Raw genomic sequence first — 25,338 nt, forward strand, 5'->3', positions numbered from 1 at the left:
CTGCTTAGGTCCTGGAAATCTACAAACAGAGGACTTCGTCAGTGCCGATAACGACCCTACACAAGTCCACGAGCTATCCCGCCACAACTCTGCTTTATCCGGTGACGTGTAGCTATAGAGCGATGTGCTCTCGTGTATGTGTTTGGCACAAGTAAGCATTTAACTATCTCGATTGCCTTATTAATTATTATCATGTGTCCTTATTTAAATGTATACTTACACATTTTTTTGTCAATACCATTTATCTGCCTGATCTCTTGCTTTACAATTTAAGAGCCCTGGGGATAGGGACAGTGGCTCTAACATAGGCTCTTTCCTTTACTTGGTCAATGGTATGCATTCAGTAAATATCTGTTGAAGGTTACGAAGAGGAGGAGGAGGCATAAAGCCCCCGATCTTGTCCAGACCTAAATTCCAGAGGACTGCTTTGGGGGAGGAAGGCCATTGCCCCTAAAGCCTGGGAGTGGGGTGAACATCTACAGATTCTGCCCAAAGAATAGGAGGAATCTGACGTTCGGTGTCAAAACGAAACAGGAAAATCAACACTTGATTTTGGACTCTGAAAGCTCAAGACTGGGTCCAAAAAAGAGAAAGTGAGTAGTGAAGGCTGGTGCATAAAACAGTTCTCTTTAATCTTATCAGAGATAAGGGATGAGATGGTATGAGAACGGAGCCAAGTGCTTATGGGGAGGTGGGGGAGGAAGACTGGGGATTCGCCCTCCTTTTCATCACTTCCCCCACATGAAAACTGCCTGAGGAGGAGACCAAGGGGAGCAATTCTAGGCAACCAACATGATGAACAGAGCCCTTGGAAAACCTGGGTAGGTGGAGGGAGTAGGACTTGATCGATTCCTTTTTGATTAGCCCCTGGGAGACAGATAGATTGAGGGGCGACAGGGAAGGGTCGGTTACTCTTCACCCTTCTCGGCAGTACAAGGTTCTTTGCTCTCCTTGGCCTCAGCGGTCTTGGGCTGTTGGCTAAAGCGCACCTCGGCAGGGTTTCCGTTGACTTCCAAATCCAGCTCCTCAAATGAGGAACCGCTGACGCCGGACTCGCTGAAACTGTTCTCGCTGCAACTGGTTTCGCTGGAATTGTCTAATATGTCATCCCAACCACGGCCAAACATGCTGGAGGATATCGTGGAAGTAGTCGTTGATGTCCCGCGGCTCCCCAAACTGAGATTCAAGCTCACGGAGCTCGTGTCGCTTGTGGTGTCGCCTCCTGCAATGGGAAAGAGGGGAGGTGGGTCAGTGTTGGCTTTTCCCCCTGGGCCCATCCTTGTCCTGCTCCCACTGGCCACCATACCCAACCAATCGATCAATCAATCATATTTATTGAGCACTTACTGGGTGCAGAGCACTATACTAAGTGCACTGAAAGCCTGTCTTGTCTTATGCGGTTGGGTCGTCTCCGACCCATAGCGACGCCATGGACACACCTCTCCCAGTATGGCCCATCTCCTTCTGCAATCGTTCTGGTAGTGTATCCGTAGAGTCTTCTTGGTGAAAATAGGGAAGCGATTTACCATCGCCTCCTTCCGCGCAGTAAACTCGAGTCTCCGCCCTCGACTCTCTCCCGTGCTGCTGCTGTCCAGCACGGGGGAGTTTTGACCTGTAGCAGATTGCCTCCCGCTCGCTAGCCACCGCCCAAGCTAGGAATGGAATGGGTAGGCCTCTGCTCGACTGTCCCTCCCATAGTCGAGACTGGTAGAGTACCGGAAACTCTCCAGGTGCGACCCTGAGAGGGGAAATGCTTGGGAGAGTACAATTTAACAGCCATGATAGACATGTTCTCTGCCCACAAAGCGCTTCCCGTCTAGAGGGAGTTGGAGTCGCTTCTCCAGGAGTTCCCATAGCAGGGTCCTCCCCCAAGCCCCTTGCCTACCCGGAACAACCCCTCCACTGCCAGCCACCCCTCCAAAACTGTCCTCTTTGGTCCAACAGACCCTCGGGGGCATTTTCCTAAGTATTCCCCACGCTGGAGGTCACCCTGCCAAGTCTCCCACCTGCCCGCCTGCCCCTTCTCCCCCTCTCCCCGGCTACTCATGGGCTGCACAAAGGCAGGAAAGCCCGCAGCTCTACTCGCACTCTGTGGCTTCACGGCATTAGCCGCGGCTCCCTGCACTCCCACAATGGTCCTAGCTGGCCTCCCCCCGGCCCCGCTGACGCACGTGGACTCGGCCCCGGCCTTAATGGTTTTCCTGGCCCCAGGTTGGAGGACAATAGTGCCTCCCTCTCCTTCCACTTGGGTAGGAGGGTACCCTCTGCCCTAGGCCAGGGGAGGAGGCCTGGGTGGAGCTTAAAGCCGCCATTCACTGTGACGTCCTCCAGAAGCCAAGCTGAACCGGGCTGGAGCAGGGAGGCTCGGACCACGGATCCAGCTCAGAGTCACCTCCCGTCCTGGGCCGATAGCCTCAGCGTGGTCCCTCTAAAAACTGGGGGGTTCTTGGCCACACCCCAGAGGCAGTCCAGACTCCCAAGAGCTGCCACCGGGCGGGAGGAAGTCTGGGCTTTTGTCCAACGTTCTTGTGGATCTGTCGTCTCTCTCTGGGTAAAGGGACTGTTCTTTGGAGAACCTGAGGGACTAAGCTTGCTCCACCGAGGAGATCCGCAGGATCACGGAATGTCAGTGGCATCGGGTGGGCTCAGCGGGGGGCTCTGGGCAGGAAAGGAGGTAGCAGCTAGGTGGCATCAGTTAGCCAAGGAGCCTACCTCCCTGCAGGTGTTGGGCGATGGAAGTCAGATTAAGGCAGCTCCTCCAAAGTAGGCTGGCCAATGGGGCTGGAGAATGGGTCAAGCAATCGACGGCATTTACTGAGCACTTACTGTGTGCAGAGCATGGTACCGAGTACCGGGTGCAGAGCACTGTACTGAGCACTTGGGAGAGTACAATACCGCAGAGCCGGTCGACGCGATCCCTGCTGGTGGGGAGCTTACCGTCTAAAGAAGGGCTGAGGAAAGGGGCTGGGGGCCCCGGCCTCAGTCTCCAGTCCTGTCACTCACTGATAGAGCGACACGCAACTCCAGCCACTGGCAACTCCTTTTCCCCGGGACCTTGGTTTTCTCACCCGAATGAGGGAAACTGCCACCTCCTCCTGCTGCCTCCCCATGACTGACAGGACCCGGGCGATGGGGGCAAGAACAGGATCGAGCCGAGAGGGCAGCTGGCCATTTTAGGATTGAGGCAGCCAGGAAGGGGTCACAGCTTCTCTTTCTGGACTGAGCATTCAGTCCCACCACCATCACCAGTGTTGTTAACTGTGCCCCTGTCCCCCACTCAGCTCTATCTCCAAAGGCCCCTAACGCTGCAGGCTGAGTTGCCCCAACTCAATTCCAAGGGCCCCATTTAGTGCTACCTGGGCTTTTGGGAGCAAGAATGACTTGAGCTCCTTTAAGAGCCCCCCTCCCCCCACCCCCGATTCTTGCCTTCCTCCCCTTGTTCTCTCCTTGGCAAAGCCAGGTCAATAGTCATAAAGCCCAGTTCACGCCCATTCCATTTAGCAGCCACTGACACTTGTGCAGATGGGAACAAACGGGATAAGATGATGGCGAGTCTGGCTGAAGGGAAGGGAGGGGAGAAGGAGAGAGTGGGGGCAATGTAAGGGACCCTCTCCCCTCATCCAGCTTCCATTTCTCCAGTGTGAGTGAAAAGGGGCACCTCCAAGTGCTGCCCTACTTCCCCGGGGTAAGGCTGGAATGTTCCCCAGCTCCACCACGTCTGCTGTGTGACTTTGAGTAAGTCACTTAATTTCTCTGGGCCTCAGTTACTCACCTGTTAAATGGGGATTAGGAGAGTGAGCCCCATATGGGACAGGGACTGTGTCCAACCTGATTAATTTGTATCTACGCCACATGCTTAGAACAGTGCTTGGCACATAGTAAGCGCTTAACAAGTACCATTATTATTATTATTATTATTCCCTGGGACCATCTTCTAGGCTACCGGGCTGTCACCATCACTCTTCTGACTGGAACCAAGTACTGGAGCTAGGTAGCCGATGAAATGGAGGCCCAGAGCAGGGACCCAGCCTGGCAAATTAGAGTGGGACCACCAGGAGCCATCCCTCAATTCCTGCTTCCCAACCGGCGCCTGTCCCAGACTCTCACCGCTCAGACACTTTTGCCTTCTTTCATGTCGGGGTTGTAAACTGGTTGAGGTAAAAGGGAGAAATGGTGGGTGGAAGGAGGAGCCCAGCTCCCCTCACTCTCTGAGTTTTGTCCTCGCCCTCCTGGGCCAACTACCCCGCGGGGATCCAGGCACACGGGAGGTGGAGATGGTCACCCGCTGCAGTGCTGAGGAAACCATGGTTTTGGGGAAGGTGAGAGGTGAGCGAGCCACTTTCCTGCCTCTACGTCTCCATGGTGACAGAGACCCAAGCCAGAGCACAGCTGGGGACAGTTGGCATTTTGGTCTAGTTTCTGAGCGATGTGGGAAACCTGACTCTAGTCAGGGGGAGTCTGCCTGTGTGGGAAGGTGATCCCATCCACTCCCTTCCCATATGACTTCCAGCTGCAGCCCAGAGAGGGGGATGGAAGAGAACAGGGCAAGGAGGCCCCCCTCTGCCCCGAGATCATGCTCCCCAAAGCTGGGTGCAAAACCTGCTTTGTACCCAGAAGGAATTAGGCAGCTGACACTTTCGAGAAAGCTACTCCGATCTGGGGCTAGGGAAGCTGCACAAAGCCCCCATCCCAACCTCTTAAATCCATTCCTCTCCGCCTGGAGGCTCTCCCCTGCCCCTGGCCTCAGTCACCCATGCTGGGCCTCCATGCTGAGTCCCCAGGCTGTCCCCTCTGAAAGGAGCAGCCTCAGCTGGGCGGCCAGCTTCGGCCTCCCTTGCCCCTTCTGTCCTCCCCATCAGCTTTCTAGGCAGAGGCAGAGAAGTGAAGAATGGCCTGGAAGCCAGGCAGGCAGTAGGGCACTGATTGCCCAGGCTGGGCTCAGGCCACACCACCAGAGGGAGGTTTGGCCGTGGCTTTCCCAGGAGGCACTACTTCTAAGGCCCCTGCCACCCAAGAGCTCCCTCTGATTCCACATCCCTCACTCCCTGGCTCTCTGTAGGATCTTCCCCTTGATGGGCTTGGCCTGAACAGTGCCCAGGGGCTGACGCACAAGCCAACGGCCCCATCCCGGGGTGGCAGCTGGGGAGGCCAGGGGAAGAAGAGGGTAACCGGACGTGTCAGCCAAGGTGAACCTCAGCTGCCGGAGGCCACTGGGAGGCTGGACTGGGGGAAAAGGAGAGGGGACGCTGAGCCCCAGCTAGGTCGAGGGGCTGAGGCGGCATTTCTGCTGGGCCGGGCCTCCCATCCCCACCTCCTCCTCTGTCTCTGGGGATCGACCAGAAGGCAACCTCTCCCAGAGCTGGACCCAGTCGCAGTTGCACACCATAGGATGCCTATTCTTTGGCTTCAACCCCTATCTCTTTAAATAACAATTAACCTCCTTTGCCCTTCCCCACCATTCTCCAACCCCCAAGCCTGGGAGAACGGACGGACGAGTGGCTGTTCTTGGAACTGGATAAATGGGAGCATTTGGAGAGAAGCGGAGGAGGAGCAGCATTTTTCTCCAGCCCCATTAAACTGTCATGTCCTTCCCTCCCTGCTTCCACTGCACCGGCTCTCCTGAGACCCGAGTGCCAGGGGAAGTTGGCTGTTTTCCAGCCGCCCACCTCCTGGGCCCACCCCTCTCACCCCCCCCACCCCCACACCCAGCTCCCAGGCCAGGGAAGTCTCAGCTGAGGTCATGGCACCATGGCGTCCAGGCTCAATTTGGCTCCTAAGGAGGGGAGGAGGCCCCAGGAGCAAAAAGTTCAAGGAGAACTGAAGACCAAAGGTCGGAAACCAGAAAGCCAGGAATGGAGAATTGGAGACATTTGGTAAAGAACAGTGCGGAGTTAAGGAAGTGGACTCTTGGGGGATGAGCACCAAGGTCAGGGTTTGGTGGAGATGGGGTCGAGCCCCCGATCCCTTCCAGGTTCATTTAGACAGGATACTTTAAGCCACCCGATAACTCCCTTGGGCTGAGCTCCCTTCCTGGTCATGGAGGCCCCCTGTGAGCTCCTCCATCAGTTCTTCTCCTCTTTGCCAGCTGCTGGTCCAGAGGGAGATGGATACCTATCTTAGGCTTGACCTGGGGAAGAAGCCCCTGGGTCGATCGGACTTTTCTGACTCATCAACGGGCAAACGGTCTGGGCCCTGACGTCTGCTACCCAGCGGCCTCTCTCCTTTGCTACCACAGATGAGCCTTCATCCCTTCCCCTCTAAGGGTCAGAGCCCGGGGAGGGAGCAAAGGAGACACTGGGGAGGGAGGCAAACGGCCAAGGGCCGAAAGGCGTCTCTGTCATTCTGTGGAGGTGGCTGCTTAGCCAGCCAGTCCCATTGTTCCAGGACTCTGGCCCCTTAGTCCTGGCTCCAATATCTCGGGTTGTCATCCAAGGGTGAGACGATGCTTTGCCCTGGGAGCTGGTCTTTCCCGCTTAGCCAGTGACTTCCTGTCAGGCTGAACAAGTCTGAACAACCTCATCTATACTAGGGTCTCATGGGTGGTCCCTGACCGCACACACACTTGGCTTAGAAGCAGCAGCAGGACCTAGTGGATAGACCATGGGTCTGGGAGTCACAAGGACCTGGATTCTAATCCCAGCTCCTCCATGTGTCTGAGGGGTGACCTTGGGCCAGTGACTTCACTTCTTTGGACCTCAGTTACCTCAAATGTAAAATGGGGATTAAGACTGAGTGCCCCATGTGGGACAGGGACTGTGTCCAACCTGATTAACTTGGATCTACCTCAGCGCTCACTACAGTGCCTGGCACATAGTAAGTGCCTAACAGATACCGGAAAAAGAAAGAAAAAGAGAAAGAAATCACCTGGGGGATTACCTCAAAATGCCCTTCTGGGTCTTGAGAGCTCCCCGTTAATTGTTATGCCTTCCGTGCCCGCTTCGTTATACCAAACTGTTGCTCAATCCACCCCTCCAGGGCTGCCCCCCCGCCATATGCATCTGGCTCATTTGCTGAAGGGGATAGGCAAGCAGTAGGGGAGCTCTCTGCTTCCTATTACAATAGCTGTAGGAGCACATTCAAGTAGCCATAGCCCCCCGGAGGGACGGAGGAAGACATCTTCCTCTTCAGTTCCCCGGGCCTCTTTGGGGCTCCTACTGCTGTGGGAGAAGCAGTCGTTGCCTTCCCCCTCTTCCTCTCCCCCCCGCCCCCTGTGCCTTAGCCCTCTCCCCCCAGCTGGGCTCACGGTACGATCAAATATTCATCTCCTCTCCCGCTAAATAATACATCAATGTAATAACAGGCGAGATGCAGCTAATCACACCCTTTCACCTCCCGCCCCACAACCAGCAGGATCCAGGCAGGGGCAGGCCAAGCCGCAGGCAGCCTGGGCGGCCGCCCGCCACACGACGCTGGGCGGGCGGTCCGCACCTGGCAGGCGAAAATCCAGAGCCGGGGTCTCGCTGACCCTGGAAGGAGCCGGATCGGCCCTGAGAGCGGGAGAGAGGGAGGGCGGACCCGGCACCCACGCTGCCGAGGGCAAGGGCTCTCGGGCAGGGCTGATGGAGAGCGACGGGGAGCTCGAGAGGAAAGAATGGGTTGATGGGGGGCCAGGGTGCCCTGAGGATTTGGGGAGAGCTCTGAGAAAGGTGGGGGCACCAGCCTCTCCAGGCCACTAAGTGGTGGCTCTGCCTCCCCTGGAGGCTGCTAAGGACAGAGGCTGTTCCTTACAAGTTCTAAAAGAACAGGCTCCTTCCTGTTCTGTCCAATCCCCCAGAAAGGGAGGTCACAGCTCATCCCAGGCCCTCCCCCGCCTCCCCGTGCCCCCCCATAATTTTCTCACTCTCCTGAGAACGGCTTAAGGCCTGCTCTGACCTTGCGTGGCTTCCTCTGCTCACGGCAGGGGCACGACTTCAGAATGCTAGACTGGGGCAAGGGCTCTACTGACCCTGACTGTGCCCGGAAGAGGTAATTAAGAGGCAAACAAAGCTAATTGTGATTGACAGAGTCCTCTGGGGAGGAAGCCGTTGCCTTTCAGTCTTCCTCGGCTAACCCCCTCCCAGTCTCTAGTGACCTTGGCGACTCCAGAATGGGTAGATGAGGACTGGGGGCTCTTTTGGGGCTGGGTCTCTAGTGAAGACCCCCCCAGTCGAGGTCACATTAGACGGCTCCTAGCGCCCCGCTCCTCCAGTCACTCGCTAGCCTCACGGCAGCTGCCTAATTTGGTTTCTGGATGATCCATCTCCACTATGGGGGCACTGTCTGGGTCAGAGGTTGAGGGTCGAGGTTTCCAAAGGGTCGAAATATGAGCCTCTTGGATGGCATTGGGTTAGGCCCCCTGGGTCTACTTGGGATTCTGCTCCAAGCGTCCCTCTTCCTGTCAGCTCCTGGGGAAGCGTGACTGAGGCCGGGGTTAAATCAGGGTCACAACAGAAAGGGAGGAGGAGGAGGGGTGCGGAGGCCCCTCCAACCTAATCCACCTGGCCTTTAGTGGCCATTTTGTTTTTGGTTGCCAGGAAACAGCTGAGCCTCTCACTCTGGGTTCTCATCACTCTGGGCTCCCACATCTCATGGAGACCGTTTTCTCCACTCTCAGATCACAGTTTGGACCCTAGGATTTGTTGGCTGCTGCTGGTCAGAAATATGGAGGGTATGTAAGTTGCCCTTAATTCCTCATGCGACGGGGTCAACCGAGTCAAATGAGAAAGGCTGACCGGGGTTCCTATGCTTGCCGGGTGCTCCCTGTTCCTCTGCTCTCCCGTGCAGGCCCAAGGGTAAGAGGACAGTGGGCAACTGGGCCTCCATCCTCGCTTCACATCCTAACAGGCCCACGCCCCCAACCATTCACTCTCAATAGCGGAACACGCCGCAGACACGAGCTGGACGCCCTTTGTCCGAGGCAGCGAGCAGGGTCAGTCAGTCTCGTTTAGAAGCAACTGTACTTTCTCCCCAGAGCCGAGGAAGCTGGGCTCTGAAGGGAAAAGAAAACGGGGTGGTTGGATCCCATCAGAGGGAGGAGAAAAAAGCGGAAGAGCCAAGGCTCTGGGTTTTTCTTGCTGTGGTACCTCACCGGCTATCTTGGCATGACTTTACTTCCTGGAAGATTGCCTGGCTGACGGTGGAACCCCGGCGGAGCTAAAGCCATCACAGAACCCCAAAGCTGGGCCCGGGCCAGGGTCATGAGTCCAGTTAGGAGTCCGGCAGGGAATTACCTGTCTGAGCGTCATCGGATTCTAGAGCGGTGTCTCGGGTCTTCCATTCCAACTCTTTGGTCTCAGGGACGTAGAAGTCATCCTGGCGTGCCAGCGGACACACAAAGTAGATTTTGTCTCCCTGGTAGATTTCCAGTCGAGGATGGGCACAGAGTTTTCGTTCCTGAGGAAACGAGAACACGGGCAGGGCATCACACACCCAGTTTGGCTCTCTGCCTGAGCCCTGGGGGCTCCTCCCCACAAACCTCCACCTCCGCCCCCTTCTGCCCCAGTCATTTCCAGAGCTTCCAGCTGTTCCTCTCCCAAGGGACATGTCCCACTTCTTGGCATCGTCCTTACTGTCTTCCAGCATGCCCTTTCCCTACAGGGAAACACAGTGCACGGCATTTCGGGAGCAGCTGAGGCTCTGTGAAGGAAGTCTCATTCTGCTACCCCACCGACTCCACCTGCTCAGCTAATTACTGCTGTTCTTGTAAGGAAGACACTCTGAGCTACCCACTGTCCTCATTGAGTCCTCAAGGAGGGAGAGTGTGGCCAATCCTGCCAGCTGGGAGCCTTTGACTGCCTTAGTGGGTTCTCTGGGGATGAGGATGGAAACCCTTAGGGACAGCCCTCTGGTTTGGAGAACAGGCACCAGTGGGAGCCTGTTTCTCTACTGGTACTCTCTCCCCCGAGGGAGCACTTCACACTTTCTTAATGGATGTTCATTGGTTTAGTTGTAGAGGCCCTAGAAGCAGGACCAGAGGAGGCTGACATTCACTATGGGTCACCTGAGATTCCCAATAACCCTCAATACGGAGACCAAAGAGGACTTCTGGGTGAATCCTCCCTCTCCCTGGGCTTGTGGGCACAGGATATCGCCAGGACAGTGGGGCTTCTGGAAAGGCCAGGTTCACCATGCCATCCCCCTTTAGTTTGTCTCGGGAAAGAAGCCGCGCAACCTCAACCCCGGAGGCCGGAATGGACCGTCGTCCAGGATTGATTGGGAGGTTGCGGGTGGGGGGGCTATAAAAGAGCTAAAAATCAACACCAAATCTAAACACCTCTACTTCCTGGTCCCAAAAGCTCACAACCTTGTATCACCCTTGACTCCTCACTTCCTTTTGGCTCTCAAGCGCTTAGTACGGTGCTCTGCAAACAACGAGCACTCAATAAATACCAGTGATTGATTGATTAATTGATCAACTGCCAAATTCGGCTGGCTCCTCTTCCACGGCATTGCCCGGATCCGCCCCTTCCTCTCCACCCAAACAAACAGCTAGTTACCACTCAGTCCAACCTCTTGCTATCCCACAGTTAGATTACTATATGAGTCTCTTCAATGGTCTTTCTGCCTCTGGCCTCTTCCCTTTCAGTCACGGCTGATGGATCATCTAACTTGAAGTGTCGTCATCTCTCCACTCCTCAACCCCCTCCCCCCGCAGTGCTCCCCATCTTCCTCTGCAGCAACAAAAAACTCCTCGCAATTAGCTTCAAGGCTCTCCACTGACCCTTCACTCCATAGTCCCATCTAGCTCGTTTTCCAATCGTATCTTCATCCAGATTAATAATAATAATAATAATAATAATAATAATATTGGTATTTGTTAAGCACTTACTATGTGCAGAGCACTGTTCTAAGCGCTGGGGAAGATACAGGGTTTGACTACCATCTCTACGCAGATGACACGCAGATCTACATCTCCGCCCCTGTCCTCTCCCCCTCCCTTCAGGCTCGCATCTCCTCCTGCCTCCGGGACGTCTCCACCTGGATGTCGGCCCGCCACCTAAAACTCAACATGAGCAAGACTGAGCTCCTCATCTTCCCTCCCAAACCCGGTCCGCTCCCAGACTTCTCTATCACCGTGGATGGCACGACCACCCTTCCCGTCCCGCAGGCCCGCAATCTCGGCGTCATCCTTGACTCGTCCCTCTCGTTCACCCCACACATCCTATCCGTCACCAAGACCTGCCGGTTTCACCTCTACAATATCGCCAAGATCTGCCCTTTCCTCTCCACCCAAACGGCTACCTTACTATTACGGGCTCTCGTTATATCCCGGCTAGACTACTGTGTCAGCCTTCTCTCTGACCTCCCTTCCTCCTCTCTCGCCCCGCTCCGGTCTATTCTTCACTCCGCTGCCCGGCTCATCTTCCTGCAGAAACGATCTGGACATGTCACTCCCCTTCTTAAACAACTCCAGTGGTTGCCTATCGACCTCCGCTCCAAACAAAAACTCCTCACTCTAGGCTTCAAGGCTCTCCATCACCTTGCCCCTTCCTACCTCTCCTCCCTTCTCTCTTTCTACCGCCCACCCCGCACGCTCCACTCCTCTGCCGCCCACCTCCTCACCGTCCCTCGGTCTCGCCTATCCCGCCGTCGACCCCCGGGTCACGTCCTCCCGCGGTCCTGGAACGCCCTCCCTCCTCACCTCCGCCAAACTGATTCTCTTTCCCTCTTCAAAACCTTACTTAAAAATCACCTCCTCCAAGAGGCGTTCCCAGACTGAGCTCCTCTTCCCCCTCTACTCCCTCTGCCATCCCCCCTTTACCTCTCCACAGCTTAAGCCTCATTTTCCCCTTTTCCCTCTGCTCCTCCACCTCTCCCTTCCCATCCCCACAGCACTGTACTTGTCCGCTCAACTGTATATATTTTCGTTACCCTATTTATTTTGTTAATGAATTGTACATCGCCTTGATTCTATTTAGTTGCCATCGGTTTTTACGAGATGTTCTTCCCCTTGACGCTGTTTAGTGCCATTGTTCTTGTCTGTCCGTCTCCCCCGATTAGACTGTAAGCCCGTCAAACGGCAGGGACTGTCTCTATCTGTTGCCGACTTGTTCATCCCAAGCGCTTAGTACAGTGCTCTGCACATAGTAAGCGCTCAATAAATACTATTGAATACAGGGTAATCAAGTTGTCCCACATGAGGCTCACAGTCTTAATTCCCATTTTACAGATGAGGGAACTGAGGCCCAGAGAAGTGAAGTGACTTGCCCACAGTCACACAGCTGATAAGTGGCGGAGCCAGGATTCAAACCCATGACCTCTGACTCCCAAGCCCGGGCTCTTTCCACTGAGCCACGCTGCTCCCCAAACAAATTCTTCACCCTCGACCCCTCGCTCACACTGTTTCCCTGGCTTGAAGCTCCCTGCCTTCCACCAAATCCGCCAGGCCACAGCTCACATTTTCAAAGCCCTCCTAAAAAAAATCCCACCTCCTCCAGGAAGCCTTCTCTGATTAATTCACAACACTCCAGTCCAATCAACCCAACAGCCACCCTCGGCACTTGCATGTTTCAATCCTGTAGTTAGAACAGACGTATATTTTTATTTGGATATTCCATAATTTATTCAGTTATTTCACCCTGATGCAGTTGTACTATCTCCTGTGATGCCATCCTGATAGAGTTGTCCTATTTCCTGTTATATCCTCCCACCCTTTCCCTTCCCTCCCACTGTTTGTAAATACGCGTCGTGTCTATCTGCCTCCCCAATTAAATTGTAAGCTCCTTGCGGCAGGGAATGTCCATCTTGCCTCCGCTGAATCAATCAATGGAATTTACCGAGCACTTAGTGTGTGCAGAGCACTGTACCGACCACTTGGAAAAGTACAATATTTGATGCTTTGCTCTGAGTAGGCATGCAGTAAGTACCACTGATTGATAGAACCCAAGAGCCTTGTTCCAGTTGAGCTAACTGCATCCCTCTGTCACTGCCTGGGAGCACTCCCGGCACCCCAAGAGTGGGTACAGAGGGTCACGACCGTTCTGAGAAGAGGTGGAGTAACCCTCCTGGCAGCAGACATGCCAAGCCCTGGTGAGCTGGAAGGGGAAGGGAGAAAGAAGAATCCAATGTTTGGACTCTGTTCCAGCTCTGCCACCTCTTTGGCTCCTCATCTGGTGGCGTGCCTGTCCCCATCTCCTCGCTCTCACGTCGTCAGCACTGCTTCCGGCTTCTAAGGGCCGGACAAAACGGGCCCCACCCCAACCTTGAGCCCGGGGCCATGAGAGAGGAGGGAGCCAGAACAGCTGGAGGGTCTAGGGAGGGGGGATTGGGGACAGGGAGAGGAGATAAAACCAGCTGGGTAAGTTGGGAGGGGGCAAGCTGGAAAGTAGATCTTTTGGGAGGCAATGTGGGTTTCAGGGTCAGCTGCCAGGCAAGTCCAGTGAAGCCCAGAGAGCCCTCGGGCAGGCCGGACCTTGCTGGGGCAAGAATGAGAGTGAGAACACGGGGAGCTTGTGGGGATGGAAGATGGCCCCCTCCCGCACCTATCCCTTTTAAACACGGACCCGACTGGGCTGTCCTGAATGGCCCCCACCGGTGCCCTGGCCACAAAGGCAAAGCCGTGGGCAGCAGTTTTTCCTCTTCCACCCTACCAAAGTTGTTCTGGCAGGAGGCGGCTCTGAGGCAGGACAGGAGTGAAAGAGCACGGCTGTCCAGAGACCCCGAGCATGGGGTCAAGCGCCTTCCTGCTCTGTGAACCATTACCCTCTTTCCTATGAGTAGCAATTATCTGGTGGAGCGCAAAGAAGATTACTCTGCAGCCCCTGCCTGTTGTCACCACTCTCACACTCCAACCTTCACAACAAGGCTATTTATAGCCCCAGGCCCTCGCTGCAAGCGCAGGCTCCCAAATGAGCCCTCCACTTAGATGGAATAGGAGAGTTAGCACACAGCGGAGAAAAGCCACTCCAGCGACTTCACTCATCAACTCTGGGGCACTCTGGGATTGAGGTCCTATTGTTCAAAGATGTTATCGGAGGCCACCTTTCTTCAAGGGCGGGAGAGATGGCGAAAATGAGTCCTCCTCCCCCTTATGGGGCGGGGGTGCTCGTCAGAGAGATGTATAGGAGGTTTCTGGGAGAGGCCGGCCAAACTCCTCAGCAGCTGGATGGAAAGGCGAAGGCCCCAAGAGAGCAGGCCGCCTCCGGCCCACCTCAGGCTTGCAGGGACCAAAGCGGAGACATCAGAGTAAAGAGCACGCAGGGAGAGTCCCTCGGAGGCTTGGGTGTTCCGACTCAAACTGTTTTCTTCATCTCACGGCTAAGCAGAGCCACCGTGTCCTCCCTCCTATTTCTGCCCTGACAAATCTAACAGGAACATTGGCCGTGGTTCCAAGTCCTCTTGGTTAGGTTGCTGACCGCTGGCCGCCAAGGGGCTTAGTCTGAGAGAGACGCGTTCCTGGCAACAGATCCCTGGGGACCCTATAGGGCTGCCACTGTCGCCGTTCCTTCCTTCCAGTTAGATCCCAACTCAAAGTCACGTCCTTCCAAACCAGTTATTTTAACTCCGAGACTCCGGCAATTACTCTAGCTGCTGAGAGAACCCAGGAGGGGAGGAACTCAACACCCTAATCTCTCTCTGCAAGTAAGAAAGTCATTGAAATTAGTGTCCCAATCCTTTGGCACTCACTCACTCATTCATGCACTGGTGCTTATTGGCCATTCCCTCTGTGCTAAGCGCTGGGGAAAGAAGAGGACAGCATTGGTGAAACCACAGTTAGGATAGCGTGTCCAGGAGAAGGGGGAATGGATCACAGTGTCACGTAGGGAACTGGGACGCTAGGGGAGAAAGCCCTACTTTGATTTCACAGTGAATTCCTTCTCACCCACATACCCTGGCTCTGATGCCACCCCTGGAAATGGGATCAGACTCCAGAGAAAAGGCACAGATTTCCTCTGCACCTACTGCATTCACAGCCTTCTACTAGGTGCTTCCGGGCCACACAAGAGTAGTAGGAAAGCAGGCCTAACACGGGAGTTGGGTAGGCTGAAATGCCCCTTTCGATCTCATCACTTCGTATCCACCCCAGCGCTTAGCAGGTAGTAAGGACTTAATAAATGCCGCCATCACCATCATCATCGTTATTATTATCCTTATTAGCACCCTCTTCACCCACAGAGGATTTAAGTTCAGCTTTCAGCCGTTCTTGTTTCCCCTCCACACAGGACTCATCCTCTTACGGGTCTCCCGGACTTTTCTTCTCCATCTTCGTGTTGGCCTTTCTCCTTCCAGCCCTCGGCCCTGAATCGCGAAGCCTGCTGCTAACCAAGATGTGAAGGAGAAGCAGGAGAACCCCACACGGGCTAAAAACCTGGGATCTGGCCCAGGCCCAAGAACGTGGGGCCAAATCCAACCAGAACGCCACGAGCCCCCAACTCGATTTCCTTGGGGACAGGGGTCCCAGGCCTAGTGGGTATTGTGTGGTTCTCCCTGTGCCCCTGCTGGAACTTACAGTCCTAACTGATGCACAGGGATGTTCTCATACGTCCAGTTGTGTGGCGGCACCACAGCACACAGGACCTCTCTGATGTGTTCCAAGCCCAAGATGGGACTCTATAAGGCAGGAAGTGTGGGAGGGGTGAGGGCCCTGCCCTGAGGGGGAAAACCCACTCAACGGAAATGAGAAAAGCACAGCAGCGTGACAGGCAAGTTACTGTTGATGAGCACCTGATGCCCCTCCTCCTGGGAGAAGTTGGGTTTGCTGACAAAGGTGGAAAGCTGAATTAAGGACAGAAGAGGAAGCTCCTGTTTTGGGGAAATGAGGCTTGGGGAGTTTTAGAAACCCGCTGCAGATGCTTTGATGGCCCGAGAAGGACCGCAGTTGAGCATGGAGCATGGGAATCTCTGGGCTCCGTGCAACCTTTTAGAGCTCAGCGGGTCCATCCCTCTGCCTTCCAGGCAAAACCTAAACCACCCTAGCCAGATAAGACCCCCAGAGGAAGAAATGCCAACAGCTTCCATGGCAGCAATTCCAGTGTTTTCCCTAATAATAATAATAATAATGCAGCTGATAATAATAATTCTGGTCTTTGTTAAGTGCGTACTATGAGCTAGGCACCGGGATAGATCCAACGCAGTCAAGCTCCCGAATCAGGCACCTCACTGGAGGCTACCTTCCATCTTTGGTGCCTCAGCTATACATTTATCCCCTAAGGAGCTGGCAAAGGTCAAACTGTGCTCTGTCGCCTGCTTCCTTGCCTGACTACAGAGTACAAAAGGGGTCAGTCTTGTCACTCAGGGAGAGCTAGACTGTGATTTGATCCCTTCGGCCTTCCACAGGGAGGGGAAAAGTGGGCTAATGGACGGTTGAAGGAAGGAGGATGGCCTTGTCCCTCAGACGACGCTGTCAGTCTGTCCTTCCATTTATAGATCTCAAAAATGAAACAGGGTTTCTGTTACCCTGTCTCCAAGGTCTTTGGCTGGTTTACAGACAGCTCCAGGTAGCGATTGGCTAGAAGGACCAGGTACGCGCCTCTCTCTCTTCCTCTCCATCCTCACCTGTAGACCTGCTGCCTGCTGCAGACCTGTCTTCTGGAGAAGCAGGTCAATCAGTTAATCAAGCAGTGGTATTCATTGCGTGCTTCCTGTGTGCAGAGCACTATACTAAGCACCTGGGCAAGTACAGTACAACCAGAGTCGGATAGTTGCGACAGTCTATAAGGAGAGGAGGACATTAAAATGTAGATATCCATAATTTAATTTATATTGTCTATCTCCCCCTTTAATAATAATAAATAATGATGGCATTTGTTAAGCACTTACTATGTGCAGAGCACTGTTCTAAGCGCTGGGGGGATACAAGGCGATCAGGTTGTCCCATCTGCGGCTCGCAGTCTTGATCTCCATTTTACAGATGAGGTACCTGAGGCTCACAGAAGTGAAGTGACTTGCCCAAAGTCACACAGCTGACAAGTGGTGGAGCCGGGATTAGAACCCATGACCTCTGACTCCCAAGCCCGTGCTCTTTCCACTGAGCCACGCTGCTTCTCTAGACTGTAAGGTCCTTGTGGGCAGTGAAAGGGTCTACTATCTCTTTGCATTGTACTCTCCCAAATGCTTACTACAGTGCTCTGCACACGGTAAGTGCTCAATAAATAGCATTGACTGATTGATTAGTGATAAGGGTAATAGTAGAATAGTAGCAGATCTACAGCCAAAATGGCCAACCGGGGGGGATGATTCCCGTCCCTCTCCTCTCCCTCTTGCCCAAGTGACTGCCCGCTTCCCTGGGCAGCATCAGAAGGGGGTGTGGGAGCGGGCTAAATCCTGGGAAAGGAGGGTCAACAGCCAGCCTTTCCTCCGCCGCACTTGTCTCCCAGGCCGCCGTCACAGTCGGAAGCGGAAACCCACTGTCTCCCCCTCAAGATGGTAAACTTGCTGTGGGCAGGGAATGGGTCTACCAACTCTGTCATATGGTAGTCTCCCAAGTGCTTAGTACAGTGTTCTGCACACAATACATGCTCAATAAATAAGATTGACCGATTGGTTGTGGTGTTGGGAAGTCTAGTCCAGAATGGTAACTAAGGAGAAAGTAAGAGAGATTCAAGCTCTTACCTTCTCCTAGCACTGGTGCTCTGTTCCAGTTTTTTGCTTTGTGTATGTGTGAGTAGCTGGTGGAGTGACACTCAATTCTGCTGTCCACTGTCTTTAATCATCTGTTCCTCTAATGAACATTACTTTTCTCACACAACTTAAAACTCGAGTCCAACCTAAATCCCTCAGGCTGCAGTTGAAACTAATTCCGCTTTGTTCTGGGCTCAATGGAGAAGGACAACAGCTGGTCACCACCCTCTGTCTTATAATAATAATGTTGGTATTTGTTAAGCGCTTACTATGTGCCGAGCACTGTTCTAAGCGCTGGGGTAGACACAGGGGAATCAGGTTGTCCCACGTGGGGCTCACAGTCTTAATCCCCATTTTACAGATGAGGGAACTGAGGCACAGAGAAGTTAAGTGACTTGCCCACAGTCACACAGCCGACAAGTGGCAGAGCTGGGATTCGAACTCATGAGCCCTGACTCCAAAGCCCGTGCTCTTTCCACTGAGCCACGCTGCTTCTCTTATACAATCACCTATTCTATATGGTGCAGGGAAACTGTCCAAAAGCCATGGCTGCCACTGAATCCTCCAGCACCCAATTAAGAACTGACCTTCACAGTGTTTATAGGGTTCTAGCCTAACTCTGAGCCTCCAGCTGGCCAAAAGGGCAGTAAGTGGGCAAGGCCCACCAGCTGGCTGGCTGGCTGCCCCACAGCCGGTAGCCGGGCTGGAGCTGGCACGGAGAGGCCGCTGCTCTAAAAGGCCAAACGAATCCCACCGACCAGTCCGACCAATTGCCTGGGATCGCTCCAACGGCTGAGGGAGTTAGAGTGATTCTGCTTGCGATGATCTCCTGGTGGTCTCCCATGGGAACCAGCAGTGAGCATCGTGTTTAGTTCCTTAAACCTCACCGAAGGGGGACGGGGCCTCACCCCTCCCTAAGACACCCCTGGTCTAGCCCCACCACCCACTCAGACCCCACAGGATAGGGCCGATGGGAAGGAGATCACCCGCCAATACTCCCCAAACCCAACCCATCCACCGCCTTAGACCGCAGGAGACAGAGAGCTGTGCTGGGCCGTCCTTCCACCTCTGTCCCACCTTCCACTCCTTCCCGCTCTCTTCAGGCCAGGCGGGAAGCAGCACACAGACTGCTAGGCACATCTGCCTCCTCTGGAGAGCCTGAGCTCTGAAGCTGGTTAGCTACGGACAGCCCAGTTGCCATGGAAACTGCAACCTCCATCCTTCCCGTCGCCTCCATCTCAAATCACCGGGGAGAACAGATGAGTGAGGAAGACCGAGGAGGGATCAAGAGAGAAAACACAGGGTCTGGCATGCCGCAGCCCTTCCCCCGCTTTTCTCTTGATCCCCAAAGACATTCCAGACACGCATTCAAACACGTTGTGCGTGGAGCCACCTAGCGCCCACTGCCCCCCTCCTTCCCTCATCTGCCCGCCTCGCTGGATTACATGGCCCCCGGGGGGCCGGATAGTTCACCTTTCTTCTCCACCCCATCACCCCGGCCCCGCTCTCCCCTCCAACCCAGGGGCTGTCTTTAATTGTCGGAGCAAGGGATCAAGCTAATTAAAATTTCATTTACAGCTCAACCTGAAGTCATTAAAACACAAGCTGGGCCCTGTCAAAATGTACACCCAAGGCGGGGGCATGGTGAGGGAGCAAGGAAGGCAGCAAAATCCCGTGTTCTGCTGGCGCACTGGACCCTAGAGGGGAGATGAGGGAAAGGAATGGGAGTTTGCCTTCTACTCTTCATCTTGGGCAACCCAAGGAGTCAACTTCCACCCTGCTCGATCAATGGCATCGAGCGCTTACTGTGTGCAGAGTACTGTACTAAGCGCTTGGGAAAGTGCAATCCAATAGAGTTGTCCCTCTTCAGGACAGCACCTGCCCTCCTCTCTGCTCAAGCGAGGAAACAGAGGCACCAAGCAGGGGAAGCACTGAGCCTCCTGTTCCTCTGGCGAGAGAGAGATAGAATCAAATAGAGGACAGAGGCATCCCAGCCTAGCCCTACGGCCATCAGCATGAGTCACCGTGGCCCCTAGTTCTCTAGTGCACTGGCCATCTGCCCCGTGCTACGGGAGCTGGGGCCTCAAGCACCGTGTTTCCGGGTCTATGAAGCTGAAACACTTATTGGAAAAGCAGCAGGGGAGGAAGAGACCAATCAGGGGCCCGCTGCTTTCCCCTTCCACTTGGCCCTCTGAAGTAGGCAGAAAGTAGCCCAGGTAGCCACCAAGGACACCAGCACATGGCTCTCCACTGGCTGGGGCTTGCTGGGGGAGGGGCGGGTGGCACGGAAAAAGACGAGCAGCAGGGCCATACTTTTGACTGGGGATGGAATGGCAACTTTAGGGATGAAGGGAATTTTGTTGAGATTCCCCAACCAATCAATAGTAATAATAATATTTATGGTATTTGTTAAGTGCTTACTATGTGCCAGCACCGTTCTAAGTGCTGGAGTAGATGCAAGTTAATCAGGTTGGACACAGTCCCTGTACCACATGGGGCTCACAGTCTTAATCCCTGTTTCACAGATGAGGTAACGGAGGCACAGAGAAGTGAAGTGACTGGCCCAAGGTCACAGAGCAGACCCGGAGTGGAGCCGGGATTAGAACCCAGGTCCTTCTGACTCCCAGGCCCATGCTCTATCCCCTAGGCCATGGTTTCCCGATGATGCCTGTCCCTCTCCAACTCTCCCTTTCCTTGAGTGTCCCGGTTCCTCCAAACAGAGGCCCTGAGTCTGCTACCATTGGGACTGTGTCCTTGGGATGTCCCAAAGTCGGCCGTTTCCTTTCTGTCGGAAGCCCTTGCCTGAGTGGGACCTCTCAGTTCCTCTTCCACAGGGGCCCGCCCGTAACCTCCCTCGCAGGGGGAGCAGGAGGGCCTGGGGAATTGATCAAAGACTAGCCACAGAACACCTCCCTTGGGCATCCAAGTCTATTCTCATCCACTCTGGGGGCCATGTGATTGCAAAGAAGATTCCCAGAGGCATCTCCAAGCCAGGAATGGAACTGAAGTGACTGTGATGACCAGCCTGTTCAGGACAATGTATTTGGCTAATGGTTGCATCCGGTGAAATCAGAAATGGGAGCCAGATTGCCCAGCATCCTCTCCCTAATGATGGCATCCCACTCATTCCCAGAAAAATTCCAAGGTGGAAGATTTCCCACAGTTTCACTAGATTCAGGACTCCCGTTCCCTCAGTCACCTTTTGAAGTTAACAGCAAGGAAAGGGACTTGGGGGCAGACTGTGCTGGCGTGGACCTTGAAACAATCCCTGGTGGGAGAGCTCATTTGTGTGTGGTCACAGTCAACTCCCTGGGGCACCCGGCCCTTCCTGCGGAGAGATTACCCAGAGTCCCCGAGAAGCGGCTGCCCCATTCGTAGGCTGCTGTGGATGCTATTTTTCTGCCAAGGCATTAAACTGTGATCTCTACGGCTGCTCCCTCCCTTCCTTGCACCGAGACAGCCTTCAGAACAACAGCACGCAGATCCCCGGTGACAGGCTGAGCTTCACACCACCAGCAGCACTATTAAACAAGAGAAATGTCTCACGGAGGCTCCGGCGGCCGCCTGGGGCTGGAGGGCGATTGAGACCCCTGAGCCCCAGGTCCAGGGAGGAGGTGACGACTACTGAGTTTCCGCCAACATACTTCCCTAGGGCCCAAGGCAGTGGCCCTGGGCTAGTCCTGCTTGCCCTTCTGAATGTGGGAAATGGCACCAAATCTTTCCTCTCCACTTCCTTCCCTCAGCTCCAGGGCAGATGTGAAGCTGGAGGAGAAGAGGACTGGGAAGAGCGAGACAGAAAATACTCTTCCCATGTAAGAGACGGTGCAAGGCTGGGGTCTTTTCTCACTAGGGGTTCAAGGGAGTTACCACGCTTGTCTGCAGGACCCGATGCAAGAAAGGATCAGGTGGGGGCGTTCTCTGACGAGTCTCTCCCAGAGTGGGGAGGGGAGGAATTGTTTTTGGGTCTTGGTCTTCAGTGGCCTGGTACCAAATTCCTGTAGCCAGAAAAGGGAAAGCCCTTGTCCCACCTGGCACGGGGAATCTGAGGCAAGTATCCTCATTCCAAAATCAGCCAGTGGGGGAGGGCTGAGACTGAGAACGCTTAGTACGGTGCCTGGCACATAGTAAATGCTTAACAAATACCATTGAAAACAAACAAACCCCAAAGCAAACAAAAAACCAAAAACACACACAGCCACCTCCCAAGAAGTCCACTGCCTTGGGTGCTTTCAGGGAGCCCGGATTAGATACTAAAGATGAATTCTAGAGTGGCAAAACGGGTAGCAGAACTTTGAAGCATCAAGTACTTGAATGTTCCTAGGCATGCAAGGAAATATGGAGCAATGTTTAGAATTAGTATCAGGTAATTAAATCTGAGTATTATAATTATAAAAGCTGATAAGTGTCTGCCACATCTAGCCTTAGATACTGCTATTACTAGTTTGAGTTGCATCTGAGAGTGTCTTTGGTCATATCTGTTGCCCGTCTCTAGAGTGTGGCCTAGTGGAGAGGGGCCCGGGAGAGAGAGAACTTGGGTTCTAACCCCAGCTCGATCAGTTGCCTACTGGGTGACCTTGGGCAAGCCACTTAGCATCTCTGTGCCTCATTTTCCTCATGTGTAAAATGGAAATTCAATGCCTGCTCTCCCTCCTACTTAGACTGTGAGCCCCATATAGGACAGGGACTGTGTCCGACCTGATTATCTTGTATCTGCCCTAGAGCTTACTACAGTACTACACATAGTAAGCGCCTAACAGATACCCTAGTAATAATAATGAGGGATGTCACTCCCTTTTCTCCCCTTCATTCCCTTTCCATTCACCTGGAACCATACTCTGGAAATAAGCACTGCTGGTGATGATCAGCAGAGGTCCCAGGCAGGGCATGGGGACAGAAGACTATACTTCTCCACCTTCCTGGGGAGTTTGGACCCTTCGGGAAAGTCTTGGAAATGGGGGGCTTTCCTCCCCCAATCCCACAGGGAGACAGCTATCAATCAGTAGTAGTTACTGAATGCCTTCTGAGTGCTAGGCACTGTACTCAAGTGCTTGGGAGAGCCCAAAAGCAGCACGACACCTGTTCCCTACCCTCAAGAGTGAAAGCTGGAGGAGAAAATAGGATGAAGCAGGAAGGCAGACAAACATATCAGGATGAAACAGCTGAACAAATAAATATGTATGTGAAATACACAGAGATGATGATGATGGTATTTGTTAAGCGCTTACTCTGTGCCAAGCACCGTTCTAAGCACTGGGGTAGTTACAAGGTAATCAGGTTGTCCCATGTGGGGCTCACAGTCTTAATCCCCATTTTACAGATGAGGTAACTGAGGCACAGAGAAGTTAAGTGACTTGCCCAAAGTCACACAGCTGACAAGTAGCAGAACCGGGATTAGAACCCACAACCTCTGACTCCCAAGCCCGTGCCCTTTCCACTAAGCCATGCTGCTTCTAAAACCGCGCAGATAAAACCGCACAGGTGCATGAGGGCCGAGGATGGGAATAAAAGTGCTAAGGGCACTGGACTGACGTGACTGGGTTATTGTGAGCTCGTCGGGGAAGGCTTCTTGGAGGATGTGGGACTTTAAGGGGAGAGGAAGGGGTTTCAGGTCGGGGGTGTGGCAGCTGAAGTGTAGAGAGCAAGGTATTGTTAGAAGATGAGCTTGAAAGAGTGAAGAGTGGGAGCTGGGTGGAGGGGGAAGAAAGTTGATTCCCAAGACAGAGAGTGCCATACAAATACCATAAAAAAAAGAAAAAAAGCTGATTGAGAGCCTCAAAGCCAGTGGTCAGCTACCTCTTCTTTCACCTCCGCCCCCCGAATTGGAGTGGGACAGAGTCTTCTGATGAGAAACTTTTGCAGACTCCTCTTCGACCGACCTCCAGGAAACCATCTGCAGAAAGGCAGTTAACCCTACTCCAACTTCCAAGTGGTCCAGCTCTAGTCTCTCCATTCCCCTGACTCAGTCCATACTACTTCCTGCCTAGCAGGCCAGGGCTCAGGAAAGCCCGGTGGTCCAAGTTGTTGGACAGTGTTGCCGTACAACTGAGAAACAGCTGTTGCAGCCCACCCAGGGGTGGTGGCATTTCAGTATGGGTGAAGTGGAGCATATTCATTTTTAATTATACATACAGACATCGATTCATATCCACTCCCACCCACCCACATCCACATTGCATGTCTATATCTGCACGCGTGCATGCCCGTGCACGTGAATATGCGTGGACAGCACAAGTATGTCTGTGAGAGGGTGATTCCCGGATAAGACTGTGTGGCATGGGTAGACTATTTTGAGGTATCCCAGCCAAGAGGCAGAAGCACAAATGTAAAATGTTGTCCCATCCAGGAGTTTCTCTCAACCTTTTCCTTTCTTCCCCAACTCCCAGAGGCCACTGGCCCCCAGGCAAAGAGCCTTGGCCCTCGGTTGCCCATCGGCTGGGTAGGAAGGCCAGACCGAGCTAATGTGAAATGGCGTGAGATGGCCAATTCTGGCAGGGAACTGGGCACTGACTGGGACAATGAGCACCCACCCCTGCCCCAACTGAGGGTTGCAGTGGCGAATGGTGGATGCAATCTAGTGTCGGGGCACTGCCAAGATCGGATCTGTAAAAGCAACGGACAGAGAGTGAAAGGCGGGGAGAGGAGAAGAGGACGGACCGAGGGGAGGACAAAGGCAGCGAGAAGAGCAGAGGAGAAGTTTGAGGATGCAAGAGAAAAGAGATAAATGATGGGGCGGGGGTGGGGGGGAGAGACACACAGGCGCAAAGGAAAGAGAGGCGGAGCTGCCATGTACAGAGCCACAGCCCAACCACCTGGGAGAGTTTTTCATTTTCACCTCAGCGCCGGCAGCCCGCCATGCAATTTACACCTCAGTTTAGCTCCCCTGGTGCTGCCCTGGGCCCTGGCTCCCTCCCTGGGACCAGAGTACTGGGGGCTGCAGGAACCAAGAGAGCTAGGTGCAAGGGAATGAGAAGGGGTAGTGGGAAGCACACCTTTCTGGGGGCTCATTCTCCACTGGGGGTGCAGGTCCCAGACTCTCCAGTGTCCGGCCCAGGCTGAAGGAAAAGAGCACAGTGCCCAGAACCTAGGTTTGGCACCAGGAATGAGGCCCCATCTCAGCTGCTCCATCCTTATCAATTTCTGGATAATGCTCAAGACTGATATGGCTTCCCTTAGAAAATGGTCCACGCACTATCCCCACAGGGGTCCGGTGGGGCTCGTGATAGATTCCCCCCCGATTCTTCTCCTTCCCTTTTCTCTCCCAGGTCTAGTCCATTCTGCATTTGGGATGAGCCCAGAGGGGTGTCCTGGAAGGAGGGAGTTGCCAGAAGAGAGGAAAGGCGAGAGCTGAGATGGACTTAAATGCAGAATACCATAAGCCAAGTCTGCTGCAGGGATGGGTTAATCTTAGAAGGCAGCACCTCTTGGGGAGAATTTCCTTCATAGTAGGTCATCTTCAGGGACCGGTAGAGGACTCCTGTCCATGGACGTGAGCCTTCTGAGCTTCCTGTTGGAATGCTCTGTGGTAGCCACTATTGCTCCAAAGAATAGGGGAAGCTTTGGCTACTCAGAAGGGGAGACTGTGGAGAAAAAAAAAACAAACCAAAAAACCACGGGCCCTCCAGTCAAAGTGGCCAACAGGATGGGTTCCCTTACCGGCCCTTTAAAAGACAGAAGCTCAAATGATTCTTCCCAGCTAAGGACCTTGGGTCTGCTCAGCCTCCTAGCCTGCTCCCAGGCTGATGGAAAGTTGTTGATTGATTATCCAGCAGCGGGGAAAGCTGCTTGCCGCAGATGGAGCAG

At 54.0% G+C, this 25,338-nt stretch overlaps 1 protein-coding gene and 1 non-coding gene across 5 annotated transcripts in view; both read right to left on the bottom strand.

Annotated features, from left to right (window-relative positions):
• Positions 1–606: 606 nt before the first annotated feature.
• Positions 607–25,338, bottom strand: part of TEX264 (testis expressed 264, ER-phagy receptor) — a 59,158-nt gene continuing 34,426 nt past the window's right edge. For all 4 annotated transcript variants that reach the window (XM_007673113.3, XM_007673112.3, XM_007673114.4 and 1 more), the window contains exons 5-6: positions 9,210–9,372; positions 607–1,222 (exon numbers count right to left, since the gene is read on the bottom strand). In XM_007673113.3, coding sequence (XP_007671303.1) covers positions 909–1,222; positions 9,210–9,372 — 477 coding nt within the window. In that variant the 3' untranslated portion in view covers positions 607–908. The remainder of the gene's footprint in view (positions 1,223–9,209; positions 9,373–25,338) is intronic.
• On the bottom strand, positions 1,611–1,748 carry LOC114807523. The gene has a single exon (XR_003755583.1). It is a non-coding gene; the product is annotated as a small nucleolar RNA SNORA7 (small nucleolar RNA).

The sequence above is a fragment of the Ornithorhynchus anatinus genome, chromosome X2 (genome assembly GCF_004115215.2).
Source record: "Ornithorhynchus anatinus isolate Pmale09 chromosome X2, mOrnAna1.pri.v4, whole genome shotgun sequence".
Taxonomy (NCBI): Eukaryota; Metazoa; Chordata; class Mammalia; order Monotremata; family Ornithorhynchidae; genus Ornithorhynchus; species Ornithorhynchus anatinus.